Genomic DNA, 18582 nt, shown 5'->3' with positions numbered 1-18582 from the left:
CTTTGATGTGTGGTTTAAATGTGAAGAGTGAAACATTAAATATCGACACTGCACAAGGACATTTGATTTGAAAAAGGAATGTAAGACCAGAAAAGTTATTAGTTAAATTCGTTCACCCCACCCCCACCAGTCTGTTTATACTTCTGTTCAACAGAGACTACACCATCTTCTAATATGTTGATCTGAGAAATTAAATTAAAATACTCATTCATCCTGGTGGTGAATTTGAATTAAATCATCACACAAGTCCAATTTTCCTACCAGTTAAAAACTATAGTCTCTATAGATTTACAGCAAAGGGGGGTAACCCCAATGTTTCCCACCAACTTTGAAAATGATAGCCTCTGATTGTGTTCACAAGGTTTCGGGCAGAGGGGTATAAATCTGAAATGACAAGTTGCAGAACTCTAATTTTCAATAGAGTTGTTTCTGTAATGACCAAAATGCTTGCCACCAAATTTGAAAAACTCTCATCGTGTTTGCAAGCCAATTGTTGACGGACGGACCTACCTGGTGATGACTATACACCCAAATTACGTGTGGGCGTATTAAAATGACCAATGGAGAGAAAACCCTGGTTCAGCAGATGCAGACTAATTATGATTAATTATTTACAAGTATGCATAGCAGTACACGTGTCTCTATTATGGAATGAATGCAAGATCTGTATAAATTGGAAATCCGTTTTATATTAGCATGGTTGGTGCAGAAAAGTAACACTTAACAGGTTCAACTCCATCTCGTGTCATTTCCCACAGGCGAAAAACTTGACGAACAGCAATTCAGTTTTACATTTCTATGCAGGTGTGTAAAAAGGAAAATTAACCCTTTAACATGGATAGCTATACACATATCTCAGAGATATATCGGTATGAACTATATCACTTTTCTCTACTTTCTTCAGGGAATTGTGGTAGTCAATATTTGAAGAGCCCCGGGAAAGAATGATCTAAGTCACTTTTTCAACGAACCCCAATTAATGGCGCCATCTGGTAGCAAATTGCATAAGCTTTCTGCGTTAAAAACGATTGGAGTCATCTGGTAGCAAATTGTATAAGCTTTCTGCGTTAAAAACGACTGGAGTCCCATCGAACCAAGGCCCTTTTGAAAAGGCCTCCCGGACAAATACAAGTCCATCTCCATCGTATTTATTTGACCTTAATTTGGCTGAAAAGTGGAAGTCTGTTGTTGTACTGGTAATTATGATTGGTATTAAACATCATTTTGAAGTTGTAATTAAACCCACTCGTTGTTGTTCTGTTCGTGTCAAGCATTCTCGTCCAAAAGTCTGTTTTGCCTTTTATGCGAAAAGACAAAAATGTGACTTAGATCGTTCTTCCCCTAGACTCTTCATTTATAAATATTTTCTCCAATAAAAAAGATAAGAGGAACTGATTAAAACTGTACATTTTATTGAAGGATGATACTAAATATAAAAGTAGAGAGAATAGAACATCAATCTCTTAAGAAAATGAACCTGATTGAAAATAGATAATTACAATATATATACAATATTTATATACACACTTGACAACATTTTATTTCCTCACACATCATTTATTTCTATTGAATTTCTAGTCTCAATTACTTAACTTATAGTTGCCACATTACTTTAAATGAAATGAAACAGAGTTTGACGTCCTACTGTACTGCCCTAACTGGGCTAAAACAGATAGAATGGCTTCAAAAGAAATACATCAGGTATTCCATGAGCATCAGGGTCTTTTTGAGACTAACAAGTAGTCCACAGTGTGCTTTAATGTAGCCTTAAGCTGCTGGACAATTACCATGATGCCCTTCACAATTGTCCATTATGTAATCTAATGCAGTAGTGGTCCATACTGAAGGTCCAGATGAACATAAGACATTCCTGCATGCACTTAACATGTTTAGAGAAGTCTATATCAAGTGTCAAAAGTTTGCACAAAACTCATTAATCTGAATTACTATGGCACATTGTTTTTTAAAATGCGTGCAAACTTTTATTTCATTTCCAAATTTCTCATTGTGAGATTGAGAGGAAGAGTTTTGTTACCTCCAAAGGACAGAACTATCTAAATGCCCCCCACCCCCAACAACACATTTTTCTCCATCAAATATAGCTGTTTATTTTTCATTCTATGAAACAATATTTCCTCTGTAAAATGGTTGTTAAATATGACAGAACCAGAACAGACAAAAATCTTAATACATTCTTCTTAGTTGAACTTCCCTAAAATATATTCAACAAAAACACAAAACTGACTACCTAGCCTGAACTTCCAATAGATATAGCCTTCTGCTTGTATAAATTAAACACCTATTTTTCTGGATTTAGAAAAAAAAGGTTTAATTCCTACACTGTTCTACCCCATATTGCTACTGTTTTTTTTAAATCTGAACCTTCTGTAACATGATACCAGTATTGTTTAATTTAACATATAATGAGATATTAGATGAAAATAAAATATTTGTAAGAATATATAGTGAATAACCATACTAATAAATCAGTTTATAATATACATATATAAAATTAGATAAATAAATGGAAGAAATGCAATAAAAGGGGAAAAAAAAAAGCCAAACCAAATTGAAGTTCTGTTTTCGCAATACTGATAAATAGCCCGATAAGGATTTACACTTATTTTATTCAAAAATTGAAAATCTGGATCTAAGAGATAATCAGATAAGCATTTTGTTTGTTTTTGGGTTTTTTTTTAAAAAATCTTTAAAAGAGTAGGAAGCAAAATCTGTACTGTTTCCAAAGAAGTAAGATCTAAATTGGTCTGGCCTTATACATTAGTTAAGGGTAATAATCCAGCTACATGTAAGGGTCCTCTATGAACTTCAGCTAATGTGATACTTCACTGAAATATTACAAATCTGGAATATAAATTTTAGAATTGAAAAAAAAAGAAATACAATATAATAGATAACTATTGAATTTTAAAATATCAACATTTACAATTAATTTGTGGAACTGATCCCATTTCATCTCCATTTCTCAATAATACTAAACAAAATGGTTATCAGGTAGAATACTTAGAAATAAATTATACAGGATTTAAAAAGACAATATAAAAGAAATGTTATATAACTTAATGAGAAGAAAAATGAAATATACAAAATACATAAAACCTATGGGTAAATCTACTGTTTTAATGTTCATAAATAACTCATCATTTAAAATCACAGCAAAAAGACTAGAACTGTCTCTTCTCTACATTTTCTTTATTGCTTCAGTTTACATAATTACATTTAATATGTACTAGTAAAACAATCAACAATAATGCTGGTATATATTAAACAAAGTCATTGTTCTTCATTAAAGAGAAGTGTGTCAGAAAGACAGGAATTTACATAATATTTATATCATTTCTATAAGTTTATAATTCATGTACACATTAACAGTTCTTTGTTAATAATTCATCTACATATTCCTTTACAATTCATGTACTATAAAACGTTCTTTTATAATGTCTATGTACTATAAGATATTCCATTACTATCTGTAGGTGTTCAGATGCCCTCAGATGTAAAGTTCTTACAGAATGTTCATGTTCCTACTTTATAAAGTTTAAGAACTTAGATGCAGTGTTCATTTACTATGTTCATGAACTTAGATGCAATGTTCTGTAATAGTGTTTATGTATGTACTTGAATGCAATGTTCCTTTATAATGCCCATATGTGTACTTGAATGTAATCTTTAAAATGTTCATGTACTTGAATGCAATGTTCCTTTAGAATGTTCATGAACTTACATATGTTCCTTTAAAATGTTTATGAAATTCTTTGCAATGCTTTTATAATGTTCATGTACTTAGATGTAATGTTCCTCCATATGCCATATTTTTTACACTAGTACAGATAGGTATAATTGGCCAGTAATACTTTGGTCAATATATTAATATAATATTTATGACTAATATACATGCATTGGATTATATTTGATAAAACATGCACATATAAAATGTACTTACTAAACTAAAATGAATTTTGGTGAATAAAAGATATCATACATAATACTACAAGTATAGTATAGTTACAATGACAAGATGTACTACTTCCCCCACAAACCTTCAGTCATTTTGAGACTAACATGTCATTTTGTTTGTTACTATGGTTTCAGATGCAATTTGTTTGCCTAATTTTCTTCCAGATATGTACACCAAAACATGCAAATATAATAATAATATATCTTGTCAACACTATGACTATACATGTATGTTGATTGACAAGTTTACTGGGAGTTATGGTATATGGATGGTTTAAGTTTGTCTTTGGTTTATATATATATATATATATATGTATAATGAACCAAAGTTTAACAATGCCTGTACTAATTTATTAAATAATGTTTAACGACAATTTCACCACAAGCAGCCAAAATTACTGCACAAATTTTTACATTCCTGCCTCATTTACTCATTTGAAGAAAATATTTATCAAGCTTTCCTAAACATAATAGACTAATTAGTACCAGCCATGTTTCAATATAATTGCTCCATAATGTTGAAAACCAGGCAAGATCAGTGTTCTGGATAATTGTTATTACAATTGATATTAATTTAGTTTTTCCAGTTACCAAAAGTTGTATCATTTACTTACTACACATACCTATTAAAACTCAGGCAATTTTGTTTTCAAAATTAGAGAACAATATTATTGAACCGCTATGTTATTAATAACTTATAATTTTAGGGTATTATATCAATGACTACTAATTTTGTACATTCTAGAATCTCAGTTTGGTAATTATTAATTAGTGTAGGCTACGACTAGTTCTAATAAAATAATTATTATAGTACACTTATAATACATTTTACATAGCAAAAATAGATTTTATACATTACATAATAATAATAATTCCTACATACATACATATACAATATCTACACGTTCTCTATATAATATATATCACTACAAATACGACTGTTATTCTACATCTGGTACAGGCTTAAATCTTTCATTCAAAATGAACTGCAGTTGGTACTGATTTGATGTATCCATTTCCACTAAGGCTAACTAAAAAGCATTAAGCCTGACTTTGTGATCTCTACTGGTTCAAGTTTCAATTTTTCATTCAAAATGAACTGCAGTCGATACTGATTTGACAGATATAAAGTGTAAAGCCCGACTTTGTCATTTATGTCCATGTAGATATGAATCTACATTTTCCCCGATTAGGAAAGCCTATTTTCATTCATCAGTACCTCAAAGATTAAAAGGTCTACCTCATATTATGAACCCAAATGAATCAATTTTTAGATTTCTCTTGATGTGTTACACTTATAAATTCATAATTACATTCATCAATCCATGTTTGCCCTAGTCTACTCCATTTATCAACTTGGACTAAATCTAATACTGAATTAGTCAAATGTTAACCCCATGTTTACCAGTACAAATCAAGTTCAACATAATTGTTTTAATCGTCTTTATAGTTATTCTCAGACTATCTCTACATTATTGCTTGATAAAGCTTGTTTCTAATTTGCCTAGAATGTGACGTATAATACAGGAAATGATGTATATGAAGCTTACAATGACTAACACTATCATTCAATATTATATCATAATTACTGATTTTGTAAATAACAGCAAAATCAATTGATTCAGTCTTTAATCTCAATATCTAAAACTATAATTTTGAGAAGAAGGCCACAAGAATTTCAAAGTAAATCACTTCAACCTTAATTCTCAAATTTTCAGTAAATTTAATTACAGTTTTGAGAAGCTGAAACAACAGTTAAGATAGTTAATTCTTGATTGATAGTTATTTCTTGAATGATAGATAATTCTTGAATGATAGTTAATTCTTGAATGATATTGAAAATATTGTTAATCCATGTTACAACTTATATGTCGAATGTGTAAATTATGAATATAAAACTATAAATATGTGAAGAGTTTAATGCAAAACATTACTGCCTGTAACTGCACAGTGAGACATCTTAGTTCAATACAAGAATTAAGCAGAGATAGTTTCTGTCCATAATTTAGAATTTGTTATCAAAACGCTGGGTTATGACCATGTCAAAAGTATTATACACCTTGGCTGGAAGACACCTATATCTTTGGGGCCTATTTTGCATTAAACTCTTCCTGTGTAATTAATTAATATTATTAGTAGTAATATTAATATCTGGAATTTAATCTAAATGATTTACAAATCATTATATAAGTTTATATATTTCTACTATATAAATAATAGATGTTCTAGTACCAGCTAGTTATAGTTTAATGAAATAAACATTTCATTCAAAATTCATTAATTTTACTTACAATGAAAAAAATTCAATTTATTTGACAGTGCACCTAAAATCAAGCTATGCTTTTTAGGTGGTGTCGATCAATGATCTTAATATAAAGATTCATTTTTCATGGTTAGTATAGTAAATAAATGAAATAATAATTTTATTATGTTAAGTTAAACAAATGAACATAAATGAATATTTTGATTTCTATAATGACATGAGGTGCGTATATTGAAACGAACAGTAAATATAATGATAACAATATGTATCAATTATTTTCATGCAGAATATAGAAATCGGAACAAGTTTCACATTAGCCTATAAAGTGCAAATTAATTCCACTAATTCAGGAGTTGGATATTGGAAATTTTGGTCATAATCTATCGTAAAAAAAATGCTGTTTTTTTTTTGTTGAAATCTGTTGATGATTATGATCTCTAAGTGAATAAACCTTCGTGTATAAAATCATGTTTGTGAATATTTGGTATTTGGTATGAAATCACCATGATATTGGATAATTCTGTATTGAGGTCTGTGTCTTGATTCCTGATATTTCTATAAAATCCCTGATCATTATTCTGCTGGACTAGAACCAGTTGCATTCTTACGCCTTGCTGCCAACATGTCGTAGAAAGGATTATCATTTATGCTCGATCTAAAAAATAAAATAAAGTAATATATATACATATAGAAATGAAATGGGGTTTAACGCCTTGATGTTTTGTACCAAACAGGCTTATGAAGATGGGTATATACCATGCAGTATATTTGAAATTTTGCCCAGGCACTATATCCTGCTCGTATTTCCAATTCCAACTGTCACAGAATCTTTAATGTGTTGTCAAAGGTATCCAAATAACTAGATGTTTTTCCTTGCAAGACTCTCTGCACAGCACCCATGACATGGGGAAACGGGCTGACAAATCTTGAGCAACTTTCTCTGACAACAGCCCATTGACCCCAGGACCTCTGAGCCTTTTCACTGAGACAGTATACGTACAGTGATTAGGTAACATTTATATATTTACAATCGGCAGACAGAGGTATCTGCAACAAAAATCTGTAATTTTCGGTAACTCATAATTTCCATTTTTTTCTTCATCTATCAAAGACCGAATGTGGCAATAAAACAATTACTGAAAACTGATCACATAAATTTAGAAGACTTACTTAATACATTTAATCCATTCTTCTTTCTCTGGTGCATTACCAGCTGACATTCTGTATACATTATGGCGACCTGAAATAAATGTAACAATTATTTAGTACCCTTGCATACCAAAACCTAATTAAATTGGTTTGCAAGGTGACGCAAGCGACATAAAATCCAAAAAATCTCTAATTACCAAAAGGCACAAACCAGGTTGATGTACGTATACAATTCCATAAAGATATCTTGACCGTTTATGATGCACCCTTCGGATTTAAACAGTCAAAAGATCTGTTAGTCAGTTGACCATCAAAGACATTTACAATTTTGCACAACTCAATTCCTTGATTTGGATGTGGAAAGCAACTTACCTTCGACAACTTTACCATCTGAATCGACTTTACAAGCTTTAATAATATCATTACCACCAGTAAATAACTCAAAACAATTAGGTTTATGAGCTTTCTCTGTCGGCACTTCACGTACATTTATATTCTCTAGTGGTATAATACCCTTTGGTTCCTTGTCCTGTAAAATAAACAAATTCTCATTAAAAGTCAAGATAGTATGAAACATTATACAGTACATGAACTATTCATAAGAAAAGTGGTATCAAGTGTTCTAGAAAGAATAAGCACCTATCAGTTCAAGTACTGGTAGTATTGGATATCAATTGAGCATCTTTGCAGATTACAAAAAACAAAACAACCAAAAAATCAATTAAAGGAGCTAAGTTTCTATTTTTTTGAACCAACCTATAAATGGGTAAAAAATCATATAATAATAGAATATGAGTGTATATAAACCGATTTAAATTCATTTTTAAAACTTTCACTCTAATTTCTCATCAGTTTTGTTTGTCATAATAAGCAAGCAGTTTAAATTGTATGGTTTGTCCAGTCTACATCGAAGTACACAGTATCACTATTGAATGGACCATTGGATCAGTAACTTTTGTTTGTAATGTCGAAGACTCTAGATAATACTGAGTTAGAGCCTTACACCCCTCAATATATTAGGAATGACAAATTGGTTACAGAACAGGTTTGTTAGTTCAGGAGACCCTAAATGTTTTGATAACCAAACATTTCCAGGGTTCATATTTGTGCCCTTTTTGTCAGCCATTTTCTCGTCGGTATTAGTAATATCTACTGTCTGTCAAACCCAGAAATTCAGATATAGAACTTCACTATATTTCGAAACTTAACTTAAAAAAGCCTACATTTACAATCCCATTGAATATGCAATCTTCTACTGTAAGCTTGTATCACAAAAGTAAAACATGCAAAAAAATCTGTGATTGTGAAAATACTAAGATCACTATAACAACAGACTATTAAATCTATCAGGAAATCTAGGATTATCAGAGACTGTAATTGAATACTCTCAATCCCTCGATTAATGACAATAAACTGAAAAAAAAGAGGTTTTTGGACTGACTGAATAAAAAAATATCTCAATCAACCATGACGGCTGAAAACTGTGCGATGTATTTAATTATGTCCAAATTCTACACATAATATATTAGTTACATGTATCAGGACTGATAGCACTGTGACAGGAATAAATTCAGACCTATTTGATTGTAATTCTGACAACTGAGAACATTAATGACAAACAACTGAGAGTCTCCCAAGTGTAAAATTTTCTCATCTCTTTGATATATGAAATTCAGGGAGATGTTTTGTGTTTGATATTAAAATCCCATTTTTCATTCTTGAAGTCTATCTCATGTCTTCTGTTTTTGTAGTAAAAATAAAATATTTTGAACTTACTGTAGTATATTGAAAATAATATAAACAGTTATCATTGAGAATAAACCAACGTCTTTTCCAGTTCTTGTATCTTCCTCCTGTTCAACAAAACAAAACAGTAATAATCAAATATTTTATATTCAATGTCACTATACTAAGGCCATCTTTTCATGTACCCCATATTGTTAGGCGTATACTTGAGTTCACTTAAGTTTGTGTAGGTTGTTATCTGCAACTTTATTGATAATCAATTGTGTTAAAGAATTCCTTAATCTAAAACCGTGAACTGTGATCAAAGTTTGTGTAAGTTGTTATCTGCAACTTTACTGAAAATCAACTGTATTAAAGAATGCCTTAATCTAAAACTGTGAATTGTGATCATGAAAAGTTAGACCAACGATTCTTACATATCTCCCATCTTTATTAGCTGTGTTTGAACAGAAAGTAGGATATTAAACCTCATTTTATTTCTTACATATCTTGACAGTATGATTGCATATATAATCCACAAATCATGCATGTTCTTGATAGTAAAAAATGGAATATAACTATTGGAAATTTTTCTTCTGAATTCCCAATGAATAAGATACTATGAAACATGGAAACATTGAAGGCTTCAACTATTTAATTTTGAAATTTGCAACACAGAAAAAAACTATTAATAAAGGCTCTTTTTGATAGAAAAACTACAATAATTTGGATTATAAATAATGATAAAACTAAAACAACAGATTTACAGATGAAACAATCAGAACTAGAATGATAATATTATGCGACAATAAATCACTGGACAATAAGAGCATAAACCTAGGAAATAAAAACTTACTCAATTTAACCTCCCCTATAGACAGAAATAAAAATATTTACAATAAATAAAGGGAGTAAAAAACCCCAAAAAAATAAAAGTAAACTTGATTGAAGTTTGTAAAAATAAATAGAAGAGAAAACACAGGAGACAACAAAGCAGCAAATAAAAGAGTAAATTTACTAAAGGTTCTTATTGTACAATTCCAATGGGCACATTGAAATTTGAATATAGATTTTACTATTAGAATATTATTTATTGGAATATTATTTATACAAGTCATTTTTTTTAAATGTTATTAGAATACTGGATCCATTTGGAATAATCTTATAGATGGACTGCTTGTGATGCCTGGTTTCCAGGAAGTATAAATCTTTCAGAGCAATATACTTCCTTTTAATGTCTCTTTATTAGTTAATTTCACTGAATTAAATGATTTCAAGGAGGGGAAAAAAAAAACCCAATTCAAATTCCTTAAATTTCAATGGACATCAAATAACTAAGACTAAGAAATCAGTTTAAATAGCCATGAAAAAATATTTGAATTCAAATATTTGAATGTTTGTGAGAGAGCGTATTACTATTAATCTGTCTAAAACATTGAATATAAGGTTTAAACTTGTACGAAGCGGTTTATCATACACATATAGTCATAGAAAACCATAATAAAGGATTAAATGTGAAGAGAATGCAAGTTTAGTTTTGATGTAAGGAAGGGAGACAACCATTACATCGACGTTGAAAGTAAGAGAGAAAAATAGATTTAAAAATTCACTTGAGACAAACAAGATCATTTCGGGACTAACATATGGTTTAATTATATTTCAATAATAGGGTCTTTTAGCAGTGGGATAAATTGGAGGACCCAGAGAAACCCCACGAAGTTTGACAGGCAACCCAATTCTATGTCAAGTACAAGCTGGGAATCAAAACCACGCCACTTGACTCAATGACAGACTTTATGATCTAATGCACATGCATTAGACCATTTGGCCACCTAGCCACCCACATTGACATTAAAAGAAGAATCAAATACTACAAACCTTGTTTCCACAGCCAACCTTCTTTGACAGGATTGAAGAAAGTATGCATTAAATCATTACCGTCATCTTCTGGTATCTTAAATGGTTCATTCTTTATACTATCATATAGATTCTATAATATAACATCAACAAATTTAATGTCTTATAATTGTTTTATAGTCAGTTAAAATGGTAAGTAATCAGACAGTAGTCATTAAGTACCGTGTGTGGAATGGAGTTTTATGGCACAAGAGCTCCAATATATGGTATCGCAATATAGCCCAGTTGGAGCTGACGTACCATTACACGTAATTGTAATTTCACTATTACTGTGACTAATAAGTGATAATAAACACTACTATTGGTTGGGTTTGTGTATTCAATATTGATGGGTATTAAAATTATACATGCTTTTAAACTATAAGAGTCATCTTTCACAGCTAGTTATACATCTGCTAATTCATAACTATTGTATAATTTCTAACCACTTTCTATTCATACTTAACATTAATTAACAATAATTTTGTTGAAAATGAAAAATTAAGTTGCCCTTAAAATTATAGTAAAGCTTCATTTTTCGGGGCTTAATGTTTTCACTGGTCCATATTGTACTATGGTTGTCAGTCTTTATGTTATTGTCACTCCGTTACTAAATCAGTTACTAAACAAATTTCAACTGAGAACAGACAGAAATCATGGGACAAAAACTGTATACATACTATGAGAAGTTCTTCTGGTAAATCACCACCATCATGTATCCCTCTGTTCATTGATATAAATCTCTCTACAGTAGGTTTATCTTTAACACTTGGATTATGTAAACTTGTGTTCAACATAATGATAGCAAATGACAGAACATAACATGTATCTGTAAATATATAGAACATTTATATATATATATCATTATATTATTTACATATATATATAATTATGTGCCATTACCAGCTGCTTGTGTTTACATTAGTAACATATTAGAATAAGTTTTACAAATAAATTATATTGGTCAGTATGCACCATGGTTTACACAATGGGGTTTAATGTCCTACTCTTCTGCACAGCCTACAACAGCCTACTCTTATATTCAATTCCAACTGTCAAGGGTCTGTTTATATTCACGACAATGTGTACACAGGACCTCAGGTATACACTTCAAAATATATAATTTATAGAACATACTTTATATATCATTGTATGTCATATAACAGCTGGCTGCTTATGTTTACATTAATAATATCAAATATAATTAGAATAAGTTACAAATAAATTATATTGGTCAGTATGCACAGCTCTGAATTAAAAAAACTTCATATTTATTTGTCTATTTTTCAAAATTCAGCTTCTTGTTTATGAGTTATGAGAAACCATATTTAAGTTGATCCACAAGAAAAGTAGTCTGAGTTAATATCATTAAAAATTAATAATTCAGATAGAATTTGGTATTAAGAGAAATTATTTGAAATTAATAACAAATTCTTAAATTATCTTCAACAAAAAACTTCAAAGATGAAATAAACACTGTAAAATTGTCATTAAATTATATCGACCATTTTTTGTTCAACCTACACACAGGACTACCAAGGGATATGTACAGTCAAATAGGCCTAACTTATATTATAATATGTGAAGATGGCTGGATAGACATATTATTTTAGTAACTGATTCTAAAATACGAAAGGTTTTCATTGAAGGGGATAAAATCATGTTAAAGGCCGGTTTTGTAGAAGCATTTCTGAAAGTGTTGGACTTAGTTGTTTGTATGACAAATTCTAATAATAAAGCCATTAATTAATCTCTCAATAATGATCGTCCATTTGCAGTATTTGAGTTTGTTAAAGAAAACATACATCTACGACCAACTGTTTTATTATATTGTTGCGCTTAAGAGTGTTCATATATCACAGTACAAATGAAATGTGTGACATTACTCTTCTGTCAACAACATTTGTTCCTCTAATATTACCTGATCTACATGATACATCATTTCTATAAATTAAAACAAACCTGTATTTTTAAATACGTCTGAATTAAGGTCACAATATCTCTGTGCAAAGCACTCCATCATTCTGTCAATCTTCTGGGCTTCACCTGGTAGTCGGAAACTCCACAAAAATTGTCTGAAATTAAGAAAATGTACAATAAGGCATAAAGATAAGGCATGTTGGAGAATAATGCCATAGCTCTGGGCAAATCGCCATTTGAAAGCTCACTGTTAAAAGTGTTAAACAGTGATGATTGTTAATAACTTATTACATTACTATCTGCACTGTAATATCCAGTGCTGTAATAAAGTGATTAATTATTATCATTATTTTACCTGAGTGCTTGGACTAGAATCATTCCACGGAATTCATGTAGATTAACAAAAGCCTTCAGTACATCCATGTTAAAGTCTTTCCTGAAAAATCATAAAACTGAGTCATTAACCCTTTAATTTACAAAGTTTTGTCAGTTTATATGAAACCCCATTTAACCACTAAAACCACAAAAGATAATCAAAATCAATTGCTGGAATAATTGTTCAGCATTACATTTTTTCCAAGTAACTATTGACATTATCATGACTGGTGACATACACCTAACAAATATTATTACAACTGTGTATTCCAACCCAAAATCGTATTGCAATATATTGTGATACATGTACATGCCCATGGTGTATTGTAATATATTGTAAAATTCATTTCCTGAAGGAAATCCTTATTTTTATCAGTTTTGTCATATCTATGGACCTTTTAAATTGAATTTGGAATTAGAATCTACAATTGTATTGCGAACCACAAAATCAAAATTTAAATATGGTACAAAAAATACTTTTAAAATGAACAGTTATAATCTTACAAAATTCCTTTTATCATGCCATATAAATACACCAACCACGTTGGTTGTATTGCAATATCTATTGTGGAAAAACTTTCAAACGGTACAGATTTTCTTTTGGCGCCTTATCATAAATCAAATTAACATGTTAAAACACTGCAAATTCTTTTTGTAGGAATCTATTGAACGTTTTTCACATGAATTATCCATCATATTGGATATCAAACATTATATAAAATCATGTAATGGCAGCAACAACATTTAAAACTGAGATCATCACCATTCATAAATAATGAACTGATAATTATCGTAGGTTGAGCCACACTGTCTGATATGACACAAAAAAATCTTAGTTTCTGACACTTTTTGACAGGATTATGGTTATTGCTACAAGTACAATCAGACTCCATTATTATAGCTTAGATGAACTTCGCATTGAGGAATATTATTGGGACTGTTCATCGATTAAGAAAAATGGCCGCAGCCCCCCCCCCCCAATGAAGTATATCTAATATGCAAGTTGATACTCTAGTTCAATTCAGTAATTACAAAGATATGATAAAATGAAATTAAACTGTTGGGTAAAATCTTTTGATAGGTCGCTTTATAACAAGTTTGAATCAAACCAAGTTATATGTGATGCTGACTTGTTTAATTAGGTACAACTAAAATAATTATTTCCAGACCTGATTATTTGGACTTTTCAGTGATTAAGAATAATGGAAGCCACTCAATATAACCAACAAAAAAATAAAAATGAATGAAATCTCTATTTCTTTAGGGGAATAACTTAGTTCTTTACTGTGTTACTCTATCAAACAAAGTTCCATCAATATATACAGAGTAGCAGTTAAATGTATACTCTTTCTTATACTGATAGCCGCAAATAAAAATAGAAAGAATTCAACACTTTTCTTATTTATTTTACTACTACTTAGCACTACCCCTCATTACTTATCAGTAATTTGTGGCATAGATTAAAAATACTGTTGGTTTAAAAATAGGTTACCATAAGTAAGACACTAGGGTAAGTTGATAGTCATAATACTGTATTTAATTTCCACACAAAACACTGGTACTAGGAATTCAATAGGTCAGACGGAGCAACAGAAGGAATTAACCAGTACCAAATGTCACTTCCTTTTAGGTCTACTGCTAAATCATATGTAATAATTGTAGGTTTATTTTTTATGTTGTAATAATAAAAAAATGTGTATTTCATTGAGAATTTCAAAAATTCAAATTGTTTGGCCCAAATCTAGTACAGTGACTGTATTTCTGAAAGTATTGCTGACCCCAGCAAACTTTACAATGCATGCTTCTATAAGAGGCTGACATTCTGAATACATTTCTGCGAATATATACCAATATATGTACAGATGGAATAAATTCTTGTAATAATATCTCAAGTATAATAAGTTTTCAATATTTGTCTAATGTTAAACCATAATTATTGTATGTCTTTATTTTAATAATAAAATATGTATTTCATTGGGAATTTCATAAAATCAAAATCTAAATTGCACAATTAACTCTTTGTATTTCTTTTGTAAAAATATCCAGAGCAAATTTAAAATATTTGTTTAGTTCATGGAGAATTTATAAATAGATAATTTATTTTGGGGTCTTAGTTTATTGAAAAGTGTGATTTTGACTGTTGAGTGATATTATAAGTGTTTGTGTAATATATAAATATTATGTATATATTATAAACAGTAAGTTATCAGTTAAATATCAGTCATCACTTAAATGTACCTGTTGGCCCATCTGATTTAAAGGAAATTCATTTTGGTACATTTAAAGAAGCATTTAATGAAAGAGCTAAATCTGACTAATGTAGATCTTTTGTTTGGCCTCAAATGTATAAATCATAAATTAGACATTTATTTACATGCGATGCCCATAATCTCTAGAACTTCGGATGGTTTTGATTTTCAACAGATTTAAACAGGATTGGCAGTTAATGATTTAATTTAATACATGTAATGGATAATTCATTTTCATAACAACGGTAGCATTGACAATCGAGAATATACACTGTTCTGCAAACGAGGATAACTCTGTTCAGAATGAAGTAATTTGACTGAAAATTTCAACATATTCCCTTTTCATTATCTATTTTTTAACTATCATAGCGAAACTGTCAGCTCTTGTTGGATTATTTTACATTTACGCTGGCTGATAAATGTAAATGTATACAAAAATTTAAGACAAAATTTAAGAAAATTCTTATTAGATAGAGGCACGTGTGTACAGTAAACTTCGCATCAGTCGAATCTAAGTGGACTGACTATTTTTAGCTTGAATAGAAATAAATTGCAAGAGCCGGATAATAATTGATTCAAAGGCACATTTCAAGCTTTTGTTCGTATGTGTGAGTAGATAACTTCTGTTTTGTGGCCATCTTTGAAAAATGTCCTAAATTTTCCTGGAAAGTGTCTCGTACAGTAGACAGTGAGTTTCAAATTTTCCGGGATTTGAGTCAAAATGATAGGGGAAAGTATTTTGAGGCTCTGTGCATCGACTACCTAACTGCGGTTTAGACCATCGGTACGAAACTGACTTAGTAAAAATTTTGAACATACTGCCAATCCCACTTAGGTGAAGGAAAAAAGCTGGAATTAGATCAAATGGACCAAACATTTTGATTCGAGTTGAGCAAAGATCCGACTTATGCGCAGAAATTTAATAAGAAAAACGCTCAGGATCAAAGGGTCCAAATGATTTTATCCAAGTTGAGCGAAGATCCGACTTATACGAATCCGACTTAAGTTTCATAAAGATATCTTGAATGGTTTAAGAGATATGCCCAAAAAACAAAATCGGAGTGGAAGGTTGAATGGATGCAGCTAAACTCAGTATCCTTTCCTTTAACTTTTTATATATAAAACCATGTGCAATTGCATAGATTATACAGATTATCTACACTGTAGTTATATAATGTACATTGTACATGCATATACACAAACACAAACAGGTATTACAGTGTAGTTTTATAGTCTATATTAACATGATATCTACAGTTTAATAGTATTACAATGTAGATTTATAGTGTATATAAACATGTTATCTATAAACATGTTATCTACAGGTATTACTATTACAATGTAGTGTATATAAACATGTTATCTCCACAGTAGATCTATAGTGTAAGAAAACATTTTATCTGCTACCATTACAGTGTATGATACATCTATATTGTACATATACACATTATCTACAGGTATATTACAGCTATAGTTCTTTGTACATGTACACACAAACATGTTATCTATAGCTATTTGACTGAACATCATTAAAATCCTAACATAAAAACATGACCTACATCATAGATGACTTGTTAAAAGGCTAACTAATGATAATTATGAGTGCAGTGCCACATGTTTTCAATTAGATCATAGAGCTGTTATCTCACTCAATGACTCATCATATACTCACTTGTTATTATTTAGTCATATCTTTCTTAATTACAAACAGGTATGACAATCCAATTACATTTAATATTACTTGAGGAATAGATTAATGGCTTGACTTGTTTTAAATCGTGTGACTATGAATCACCCTTTTAAATTACATCTTTTATAATTGCAATAATGAACTCTTTTTCCACTAATGAATTCTGTTTCCACTATCAAATTTGGTTCAAAAAAGAAATCATCTTATAATTCATTGATGCATAACTATTTATTAGGGTACTGGTGTGATAGAAATTCACATTTCCTGCTAATCACAAAAGATTCAAGCAGAGTTCTGTACAATGTTTTAGAATAAATCATTCACAAATTAGAAATGTATGAAATCATCAATTAGAGAGAGAGAGCATTAGACCATCGCCAACTCCCTGAAATCATAAATTGGTACCAGTAACCCAGTAGCCTCAAGTTTTCATGGTCAAGAGCAACAAGTTAGTATAAAATTATTGGGTTGTCTGAATTTCCATAGGTAACACCTTTTAGAACACTGAACAATCCTAGCAAGTTTGAATTTCATTAGAGTTGTCTTTAGAACTATCAGAAAAATCTCAGCAAGCTTGACCCCGCCCCCCCCACACACACACACACACAAAAAGTCCAAAAAAACAAACAAACCATAAGCTTTAGAGTGCTTACAAGAACAGCAGAGAGACAGATTAAAATTACAAGAATTTAAGCTGGTGGAGAGAGAGAGAGAGAGAGAGAGAGAGAGAGAGAGAGAGAGAGAGACATGGGGTTTAATGTCCACCCGACACAAATTAGGTCATTTCAGGACTAACATATGGTTTAATTCTATTTCAATAATTCGCTTGCGCATAGGGGTCTTTAGCAGTGGGAGGAAACCGGGGGACCCGGTGAAAACCCACGAGGTTGGACAGGCGACCCTACTCCTTATCACGTACAACCAGGGATTCGAAACCACGCCAGTTGACTCAATGACCGGCTTTATGACACAGCGCGCACATGCTAACCATTCGGCCATCCAACCCCCCTTAAGCTGGTGGAGCTTACCCCATCACTAAATGTGAGAATATATCAATCAACACAATTCAATACATATTTTGAAGTAAATCAAAGAAGTTTAGGTCCTTTAAGAGATACAAATTTAAACAGCCACTGACACACAGGACTTTGAATTGCTCATGAATTGTCAAACATTTTTTATAAATTGAGGTTCTATTAATATTCCATCATACGGGACATCAAAATATTTATATAAACTATCAGATTATTTTTCTTATTTTGCTGACTGGGTAGTTAAAAGAATGATAGACCAGCATATGTTATAAATATGGTCAGGTCAGAAAGGGGAGGTAAACAATG

General features: G+C 30.7%; 1 protein-coding gene across 4 annotated transcripts in view; it reads right to left on the bottom strand.

Moving 5' to 3' along the window:
- Nucleotides 1-1395: 1395 nt before the first annotated feature.
- Nucleotides 1396-18582, bottom strand: part of LOC126812021 (cytohesin-1) — a 53493-nt gene continuing 36306 nt past the window's right edge. For 3 of the 4 annotated variants that reach the window (XM_050538178.2, XM_050538177.2, XM_050538180.2), the window contains 8 exons: nucleotides 13284-13364; nucleotides 12971-13083; nucleotides 11689-11837; nucleotides 10991-11102; nucleotides 9164-9240; nucleotides 7760-7916; nucleotides 7409-7478; nucleotides 1396-6893 (listed from right to left, as the gene is read on the bottom strand). In XM_050538178.2, coding sequence (XP_050394135.1) covers nucleotides 6812-6893; nucleotides 7409-7478; nucleotides 7760-7916; nucleotides 9164-9240; nucleotides 10991-11102; nucleotides 11689-11837; nucleotides 12971-13083; nucleotides 13284-13364 — 841 coding nt within the window. In that variant the 3' untranslated portion in view covers nucleotides 1396-6811. Of the gene's footprint in view, nucleotides 6894-7404; nucleotides 7479-7759; nucleotides 7917-9163; nucleotides 9241-10990; nucleotides 11103-11688; nucleotides 11838-12970; nucleotides 13084-13283; nucleotides 13365-18582 lie in introns of those variants that run through there. The other variant, XM_050538179.2, reaches the window with a different exon arrangement.

This window comes from Patella vulgata, chromosome 2, assembly GCF_932274485.2.
Source record: "Patella vulgata chromosome 2, xgPatVulg1.2, whole genome shotgun sequence".
In the NCBI taxonomy this organism is placed as follows: Eukaryota; Metazoa; Mollusca; class Gastropoda; family Patellidae; genus Patella; species Patella vulgata.
This window is presented reverse-complemented; position numbering and strand designations above follow the sequence as displayed.